Source organism: Lactuca virosa, chromosome 4, assembly GCF_052849685.1.
Source record: "Lactuca virosa cultivar CGN04683 chromosome 4, Lactuca_virosa_CGN04683_v6, whole genome shotgun sequence".
NCBI classification, from domain to species: domain Eukaryota; kingdom Viridiplantae; phylum Streptophyta; class Magnoliopsida; order Asterales; family Asteraceae; genus Lactuca; species Lactuca virosa.
Genome location: NC_136429.1, coordinates 504,508,567 through 504,518,848, shown reverse-complemented (window position 1 = coordinate 504,518,848; position 10,282 = coordinate 504,508,567). Strand labels below are relative to the sequence as shown.

General features: G+C 41.1%; 1 protein-coding gene across 1 annotated transcript; it reads right to left on the bottom strand.

The window, feature by feature from the left end:
- Positions 1-846: 846 nt before the first annotated feature.
- On the bottom strand, positions 847-4,856 carry LOC145109372 (uncharacterized). Its single transcript, XM_079046510.1, has 9 exons — positions 4,697-4,856; positions 4,002-4,253; positions 3,799-3,871; positions 3,594-3,669; positions 3,437-3,517; positions 3,208-3,344; positions 2,890-3,133; positions 2,729-2,792; positions 847-1,700 (listed from the first exon to the last, which is right to left on the bottom strand). The coding sequence occupies exons 2-9, from the start codon at positions 4,201-4,203 to the stop codon at positions 1,105-1,107; spliced, it is 1,473 nt and encodes a 490-aa protein (XP_078902636.1). The 5' UTR covers positions 4,204-4,253; positions 4,697-4,856; the 3' UTR covers positions 847-1,104.
- Between the last annotated feature and the right edge of the window lie 5,426 nt (positions 4,857-10,282).

The following is a 10,282-nucleotide window of genomic DNA, read 5'->3' as shown; positions in this document are numbered from 1 at the left end:
ATAAACCATTTTCTGGAAAATGTACAAGAAGTTCTGAGAGATTTCTTACATAATTCAAAACTTGCCACTAATCCGTTGAAATGTGTAAAAAAATTGAGGGACAATCAGAATTCGTTTTTTGTTTGTCGAGGTTCAAATGTTTATTACTTCGTTCAAAGAAATTGTGTGTATTGAACAAATCAGATAGGGTAGGGTTCCACTATAAACCATTCGAGTTAGAAACGATTATTATTCTTATACAATTCAAAAGATCCATGGGGTATTAGGCATCAAAATTTGGATATTTATAAACATGAAATATTACATGAATAACTTATTTTCATCAACATATAGGCGATATACATATGTTTATGTATACACGTGACATCACTAGCCAGCTTCGTCTTCTTCGAGAGTATTTACAAATTATAGAGCCACATTGTCGCCCTCCGGTGTTCAAACTTCAAACGAAGCACAAGGAAAAAGGCTACAACAATGGAGGCATTCCAATACAACAGAACACGAAATTGGTGATCTTTAAAATGATGAATTCTATTTTTTATGTCAATATCCGCCTTCCAAGTTCCGATATGTAACCTATTTCTCCAAGTGTATGTACAGATTCTCTTAAACTGAGCATCATTTGGAAACAAGTTTCTCACAGTTTAATATGATTGATTTATTTAGGCTAGTAGTTCTCTCTCAGCTATTTGTGTCGTTTTTACTACACAAATTATTCAGATAAAAGTCGATGCTGTGGATTCAAGTATATTTTGTGCATTTATCCTATTCATACACTCATCCAATTCCTTGATACAAGTATCAATGCCTGATTTACTTGGGACAATAATTTTGGACACAACATAATTCAAACACTCAAATGCATCCACCATACTAATAATATAACATAGCAAAGCCTTACCGGCTATAAAGTACAACACCCACAATGCATCAACTTCAATGAAAAACAATAAGTCAAGTGTCTATAGTTATAATTATAATAGGTGCTACTCGACTGAGCCTAAACTAACAAAAGCACAAGCATCTGTCATCTTTACTATCCAACTCATCTCATCTACTCCATTTACACTTGATGCTTCTTTTCATCTGTTATCTAATTTAAACTCATCTCCAACTCCTATGGTGTCCCTCTTGATGCCTTTCTTTTCTTGAGTTTTCATAAGGATTCCATCTGTCATCATCATGACTTCTCTTGAGTCTTTCAGATATAGACCTATGGCTATGGCTATGGCTATGATGATAACTCGATCCTCTAGATTCATAATCAGTAAACCTAGATGCCAAAGGCCCATCAACCCCAGGTGGCCCAATTCCATCTTCTCTATAACCCCTATTCCATCTTTCTTCTTCATGATGATTATGATTATGATGATGAGTTTCTGGTGGATTAAAAAATCTAGGGTTTCCTCTGTTTCTTGGTAAATCAAATTTCCATGCCCTTGCTCCCCACTTCCATTCATCCGCGTTTTCTGGTATTGGTGCGTTCACTCCCGGAAATTGGACGGTCATTTTCTTGGGCGGTGGCGGTGGTGGTGGAGGAGATGGCGGCTCAGCTGTGGGAGGCGGAGGAGGAGGAAGAGGGGAGCAGTCCATATCAAGGATTTCACCATCTTCGGTTTCTGGCTTAGAAATAGTAGTAATAGGAATAACCTCATCGCCAAATATTTCAATCCCAGATGGCTGCTCTTCTTCTTCTTCATCTGGAATTTAACAAATCAACCCATTTGAATACTAACTTACACTTTTGGTCCTTGTTTCATATTTTTGTAACATTTTTGGTCCCTGTTCAAACTCAAATGACTTTTCTTTCGGACCAAAATTGCAAAAAATCAGTTACACTCAGGGACCAAAAACACATTTGGAATTGTGCTAATCTCAAAAAAAACCTCAGAATTATTTTTTGCTTGAAAAAACCTTGTATTTTTTCATTTTTCCAGATTTGGCCCTTTCAGTTGTTTTTTGCCAAAAAAAAACTGTAAAATGTAAGGTTTTTTTCAAGAAAAACTAAAAAGTTGAGGGTTTATTTGGAAGCATTTAGAAGGTTGAAGGGTTTTTTTCAGAAAAAAAATATATTTATACAAAGTTGAGGGCTTTTTCAGAAGAAATGAAAAAATACAAAGTTGTTTTCAGACAAAATAAACTTGAAGTTTAATCCAGAAAAAACATAAAATATAAGGTCTTTTTTGAGATTAACGGGATTTAACAAATCAACACATTTGAATAAAACAAGAGTAAGTTACACTTTTGGTCCCTGAGTATAGCTGGGTTTTTTCAATTGTACTCAACAAAAAGTTCTTTCGCAGTTTTGGTCCTTATTTGAGATTTTTGTAACATTTTAGTAGCTGTTCCAAGCAGATTACTAGTTTTGGGACCAAAATTGCAAAAAACTAGATACACTCAGGGACCAAAATAGTCATTTTACTTAAAATTGCAAAAATCAAATCAACACCATTTGAATAAAACATCAAATAAACACAAGAGTAAGTTACACTTTTGGTCCCTGAGTAAGTGAGTATGGCTAAGTTTTTTGTCCCAAAAAGTTATTTTGCAATTTTTGTCCTTGTTTGAGATTTTGTAACATGTTTGGTCCCTGTTCAAACTAAAATGACTCATCTTTCGGAGCAAATTTGCAAAAACCAGCTATATTTACTCAGGGACCAAAAAGGTAAAAACATTATAAAAAAGGACCAAAAATGTAAATTTACACTAAAAACAATCAGATTGTTACCTAAGTATCCTGGTGGGTAACCAATCTCTCGCATTCTGTTAAGCCATGGAGGTGGATCAAGCTCCTAATCAAGACCAATAAAGAATAATTTTGTTCTTAATATTAAAAAAAAAAAATGAACAACCTCAAAAGGATAATATGGTCATTTTCATTTTTCTTACACCAATTCCAAGAAGTTTTCTTGTTTCTGAATCCAGGACACCTGGCCTTAAACCATCAAACTTCCCTCCAGGAGTGTCTTGATAGTATCGAGTCGGATTCCGGGAGATGGAATTCTGATTCCGTTTGCTTTTATGCTGTTTCCGGGCGGAATTCACAGCAGCATTGTCACGAGGCTTTGTGCATTCCTTCAATGCATGGTTATATGACCCACAATTGAAGCACCGGGACCCACCCAACATTTCCCTAATCACACCAAAAAACAAATTTACCATTTTACCCTTTAAACTATGTTGTTATTTTCCTGTAAAATTACATACCCGTCCCCGATACTTGGATCATCCGTTGATGTTAATCCGAAAGTGTACCCTCGATCATACAGCGGGACTGAATTGTTATCCAATGCAATAACTTCCTTGCTTTGTAAATTACTAGTTTGCCCATCCATCCAGAACGACTACACAAAACAATACACATGTTTCAGATGGCAACATAGGGGTATTTTGGTCTTTTTTAACAAAGTGATGATATTGAATTGATATTTGATACCAGTGTAGAAGGTTTATCTAGACCAACATTAAGAGCTGGAAAATACGTCCCTTCACCAGATTCCACCTCAGCATTTGAATCCTGAAGAATAGAGAAATTTAGATATTTAAAAACATTAATAAAAATGAAAATATAAATAAAAATACAAGCAATTTACATGAGATGAAGATTGATGTCGATTATGCCATTCAGACCACTTCTGTAATAACTCCTCAAGCTTCTGTTTACTCTCTCTGATACAAACAAATTACAAACTTAAAACTTTATACAGAAATATCTTCAACCAAAATATATAAAAATGATTTGAGAATATAAACATGTAATTATGAGGCATTAATCAATATTGTGTTTTTCCTTTATACCTTGTTAAAGAATTATAAATGACATGAACTGAAGCTTGCTGTTCATCAACAGTTATTCGAGGTCTCTTAATAGCTACCATGTCAATGGAAAAACATTAACATATTATAGTAACAAGCTAAGATATAATTATATATTTATATTTAAGTAAGTAAAAATAAATAATTAGATAATTTAATATATATCAAAAGAAGGTTAGAAATACCATCTATTTCACAACTGCTGACTGGACTTCCATTTCGCTTATGAACTCCATTCTCAGTGAGCACTGAGATTTTTTCTTCGATAATTGTAGATTCGTTTGATTCAACCCTAACTCCTGAATTATGTTCGTTATTACTAGGTTGACTTCCATCGTCGGGAGGATTTGATGCCGGGAGTTTGATGAAGTCCGGTGAATCTTCCATGTTTTCCGGCGAGCTCGTTAGATTACAGAATTTGAAGTCGATCAATCTTCCTGCGATAATATGAACAATGAGGTATTTATTCAACTCGTTCCATTAATTAATACATTAACTCCATCGATTCTATAATTTTTTCCCATACATGCAGGTAAACATCTAAAATATTCATCAAAATAAGAATTAAACACGGCATCTGAAAATCGTCAACCTAAAAGCTTCAAATGTGAATGAAAATTAGGGTTTTGTCAAAATCCCCAAAATTCACACGCTAGCTTCATTTACTTGATTTTCTTCCAATTGTCGAGGATCGAAAGGAGAAGAGAAACGTTAAAGAAGATCGAAGATAACTAATTAAGCGATAAACATCGAATCATTGCGACATTCATAGCTTTTTTCTTTTCATTTCTTTTAATCGATTAGTGAGTAGTGATTAGTGATGATTTTGGGAATTGGATTAGCGGGGAAGAAGATAATGAATAGGGTTTTAGATATTTACCTTAAACAGATGAAATTTGGGCGGAAAGATGCCTTCTATCGTCGTCAGATCTTGATTCTTGGTTAGTCGGGAGTAAAGAAGAACGAAAGGTCGTTTGGGTTTCAACAGTAATCAATGAGTGAGTGTGTGTATACATGATCGTTAGGGTAAACAAATAAAATAATTTCTGACCGTACGATTGGGATTAACCTTTGGAGTGTTTGGTACGTGTAAATGAAAGGAGGGAAATGAATATGCCTTGCTTGGTATTAAAAATCGTGAGAAAAATAAAAACGAAATAAAGTAAATGAAAAACTGTTTTTATTTTTCCTTTTTCGTTTTTCCTTTTAAGTTTTTGTTTTTGATTTTCAATTTTCATTGGAAAATTTAGAAAATGAGTTTAGTTAAAACTTATTCATTTTTCATTTTCATTTTCAATTTTCATTGGATACATTATGTTTTTGTGATTATTGTGTGATTGAAAGTATGATTTAAAAATGAAAAATTGTTTTGAAAATTACGTTGTTACAAGTTGGTATCAGAGCCTTGGTTTGAGGGATTCGGGTGCATCTTCGGATGAATCTGAACTCAAACTGAGGATTTGGGAAAGTTTTTCATAAAATAAACAATTTTTCTAAGAGAGTAAAAGATTTTGAGACAAGCAGAAGGAAGCAGTGTGTACGATCAGCCAGCGCCTGAACGGTGATTTCCCAAAATACCCTTACATTATGTGTTATGAGATATGTCATGATATGATATGCATGCTAGAGTTGGCTAGGTATTCATATTAGGACTAGAGTGGCCTGATTTTGTGATGCCTTAGCCTAGGAAGGATTTTGCTGCTATGTGATGCTTGAGAGCGAGTAGGTAGCAGTGAGGAGCTGATGAGAGGTCTACCGAAGGGTAGCCTATGCCAGTGAGATATAGAGTACTTGTGATCTGGGATCCTAGGAGGAAGACTTGGGGTGAACATTGATGCGGTGTGGACGGTAGTATAGGGCCCGTACTACTGAAGACACCGGATCAGTGCACAGTCCAAGTAAGAATCCTTAGGGTACTAGGGAACGAGTAGGGTTGAGTTAACGAGTGCGAGTATGCTCGAGCAAATTTCTGATATTATTATGTTGTATTTCAGAGATATCATGGTTGGGACACGCCACAAACCTGAGACGAGCGGCGTGAGTGACGAGGAGCTTCGTCAGATGATCCACGATGAGGTGGCAGCGGCGATTCGAGCCGAGATTCTGGAGATGTTTGGGTCTATCAAGACCACATTGATTGAGACTTTTGATGAGCGATACGCAGCAGTGACTGAGGCTGCGGCTGCTGCAGCTACTGCAGTTGTGGCTGCTGACACGCCTCAGGGAGGTGACTCGTTGTTGCTTCGGGAGTTCAGCAACACGAAGCCACCAGAGTTTGATGGGACGCAGGATCCGATCGCTGCGATGGGATGGATTTCTGATATCGAGGGATGCTTCTACACGTGTTCATGTCCGGAGCATCTGAGGGTACGGTTCGCGCTGAACCAGCTTCGCTTGGGAGCGAAGGACTGGTGGAAGTTCGTGACGGTGAGCTTCACTCTTGTAGAGATTTCAGAGGTGACCTAGGAGAGGTTCACCACCATGTTCAGAGACGAGTATGTTCCCCTAGTGGAGAGGGAACGGTTGGTTCAGGAGTTCTTGACCCTCAAGCAGGGTACTGATTCTGTTACTGTGGTTACCAGGAAGTTTCATAAGAGGGCGATGTTTTGCCCTGAGCAGGTGTCTACTGAGCAGGCATGCATGAGCCGGTATTTGGGCGTTTTGAGGAGGGATATTCGGGAGTTCGTGTCGAACTCGACTTACCGGACATTTGTTGAGCTCCAGGTAAATGCCCGGAAGAGGGAGATTGAGTTGGAGACTCAAGCCAGGGAGGAGGCTGAGTCTCAGAGGATGGATCGGCGGCCGACACAGTCTCAGCCGGCAGCCAAGCGGGCCAAGTCCGCTGATACGAGATCTGGAGGCCAGAAGGGCTGCACTTGTGGGAAGTGCGGCAAGGGACATGATGGGGTCTGTCGATCAGGTGCTTGCTACAAATGTGGCAAGGAGGGGCATATCGCCAAGGATTGCCCCAAGGGATTTATGGTTTGCTTTCATTGCAACCAGACTGACCATCGGAAGGCCGAGTGCCCGCAGCTACATCAGGGATCAGCACAGAGATCTGCACCTGCTGCTAGGGCTACCGAGGTTCGGCCAGCGAAGGCCGAGGCACCGAAGGCTCGTGGGAGAGCTTTCCAGTTGACAGCGGAGGAGGTCCGCGCAGCGCCCGATGTCGTGGCGGGTATGTATTCTTTATTTATTTATGCTGAGTTGAGATATTGTGCTTATATTATGATATGCGTAGGTACTTTTCTTGTGAGTTCTGTATCTGCCTTAGTGTTATTTGACTCTGGTGCGAGTCGATCATTTGTGTCGATAGCGTTTAGTCGGCACATCAGTAGCCGACGAGAGGCGTTGAGTCGACCTCTACGAGTTTCCATAGCTGACGAGCGAGCGGTGTATGCTACGGATGTGATTCGAGGATGTGTACTCGAGATCTTCGGTGTTGAGTTCCCGATAGATCTAGTCCCGATTGCAATGGGGGACGTATGTGTCATAGTGGGCATGGATTGGTTGAGCCGATTTGGGGCTGTCATAGACTGCGAGCGACAGTTGGTGATGATATGAGACCCTAGTGGGGGAGTACTTACGGTGTACGGCGAGGGTACCCGATGTGGGTCGGCGTTTTGTTCAGCCGCCAGAGCGAGACAGAGTTTACAGCAGGGCTGCAGCGGGTTTGTAGCCTATGTGATGGACACACGAGAGGCCGCTGGGAGGCCAAGTTCGATGGATGACGTTCCGATAGTGCGTGAGTTCTCGGATGTTTTTCCCGAGGAGTTGTCGGGTGTGCCTCCCGAGAGGCAGGTAGAGTTCCTCATCGATTTGGTTCCGGGGGAAGCGCCTATCGCCAAGGCGCCGTATTGGCTTGCGCCGCCAGAGATGCAGGAGTTATCCTCGCAGCTTTAGGAGCTGCTGGGGAAGGGGTTTATTAGACCGAGTAGTTCCCCTTGGGGAGCACCGATCCTTTTTGTCAAGAAAAAGGATGGTTCACACCGGATGTGTATTGATTACCGGGAGTTGAACAAGTTGACGGTCAAGAACCGTTACCCATTACCGAGGATCGATGATTTGTTCGATCAGTTGCAGGGAGCGTCTTGGTTCTCCAAGATTGATCTGAGGTTTGGATATCATCAGATGAGAGTGCGTGATGAGGATATCCAGAAGACGGCGTTCAGGACTCGTTATGGGCATTACGAGTTCGTGGTGATGCCTTTCGGGCTCACCAATGCACCAACAGCGTTCATGGACCTCATGAACAGGGTGTGCAGACCGATGTTGGATCGTTCAGTGATCGTGTTCATCGACGATATACTGGTGTATTCGAGGTCTAGAGAGCAGCACGAGGAGCATCTAAGAGATATCCTCGGGGTATTGAGGACGGAGAGGCTTTATGCCAAATTCTCCAAATGTGAGTTCTGGTTACGGGAGGTCCAGTTCTTGGGGCATCTCGTCAACCAGAATGGAATTTTGGTCGATCCGGCCAAGATTGAGGCGGTTATGAGGTGGGAGGTGCCAAGATCACCCACCGAGATCAGGAGCTTTCTAGGATTGGCCGGCTACTATCGGAGATTTATCAGAGATTTCTCCAAGATCGTCGTGCCTCTCACCAGGTTGACCCGGAAGGGTGTTGCTTTTTCATGGGGTCCGGAGCAGCAGACCTCATTTGAGACACTTCGCCAGAAGTTATGCGAAGCCCCTGTGCTAGCCCTCCCGGAAGGGATGGAGGATTTTGTGGTGTATTGTGACGCATCGATATCGGGGTTGGGTGCGGTGCCTATGCAGAGGGGGCATGTGATAGCGTATGCATCGAGGCAGCTGAAGCCTCATGAGACGAGGTATCCCACCCACGATCTGGAGTTGGGGGCAGTGGTGTTCGCCCTCAAGATCTGGCGTCATTACCTGTATGGGGTTCGGTGTACCATATACACGGACCACAAGAGTTTGAAGTATCTGATGGATCAGCCCAACCTGAATATGCGCCATAGGAGATGGTTGGATGTGGTAAAGGATTACGATTGTGAGATCCTGTACCACCCGGGCAAAGCTAATGTTGTAGCTGATGCGCTGAGTCGTAGGGCAGAGAGTGCCCCGATTCGAGGCACTTGTATGTGATTGACAGTGATGACTCCGGTGTTGGACACCATTTGGGAGGCCCAGGCAGAGGCCGTGAGACCGGAGAACCGCAAGAGAGAGCGGGTGATTGGGAAGGTACCTGAGTTTGTTACCAATAGTCGTGGACTTATGACCTTTCAGGGTCGGATTTGGATGCCGTATGCAGGCGGGACGCGCACCACTTTGATGGAGGAGGCGCACCGATCGAGGTTCTCGATCCATCTGATGTGTTTTGAGCATTCTAACACTTCCTAAGTGTACATGCAACCCTAATAACCTTGGATCTATGTTTGTCTAATAATCATGCAAAGTTGAATTCCAAGGTTATATTCCTATCTAGCATACATGGAGAACATTTTTAACTTGAATGAAAGATAGAATAACTTACCTTGTTGTTGATTATGATCCTTGAAACCTTGTGAGCCTAGCACCCCAAGTGTGATGCCTCAAATGCTTCACACAACACCAAATACAAAGGAGTAAACTTTGAGAGAATCGTACACTTGCAAAATCGGCTCTAGCCCTCTTGTTTTTTAGTGTCCCGATTTTGGTGGAGAACATGTTGCTTATATAGTGTGTCACATCTAGGGTTACACCATGTAAACCCTAATGTGGCATTACTCTTCATTTCCATGACCCATGGGTTTGTAACTCCCATGGAGCCTCCATGGAGCATTCAATGGGTTTAACCCAACTTGATTATCCATGGAGCCTTTTAGCCCACTATACAAGTTATGGATGATTTACATGATCAACCCATATATTTAATTAGTCATCTTTTGATCACTTAATTAATTCTAAATTAATTCTTGATCAAACTAATTAAATAATATTATTAATATATTAGAACTTATAATATATTAATAAACCATAAGTGTTATTTCTCTCATTTTAGTTTATCCAATTGCATGGTGCCATGCAACCCAAATGGACCATGCCGGGCCGAGTCAAGTACATACCAGAAATAGTTATGGACTTAGACACCTTATCCAACAGTCACCCACTTGGATAAGTCTAATAACTATAACTGCAATACTTCAGGAACCGATCGGCAATCGTAGCTCTTTCAAGGTCTCTCGGAACTGAGAAGATGATGATACGCCATTTAAGATAAGTGATCATATAATCCTCTGTTCTAGATATCAGCCGGACAAATACATGGAACAATGTCTTACTTATTGTCCAGCAGTTTGTTTCCCGATTTCCGATTTGTTTGACAAAGAACTTAATTGAACACATCAACTTAGTTATGACCGGGCCCGGTACATAGGTCAAAACAAAATCATCGAGGGGCCCAGATATCAGCTTCTAATCCAAGAAGGAACAGATAAACTTCGACTCATATGTTTGTTCTACC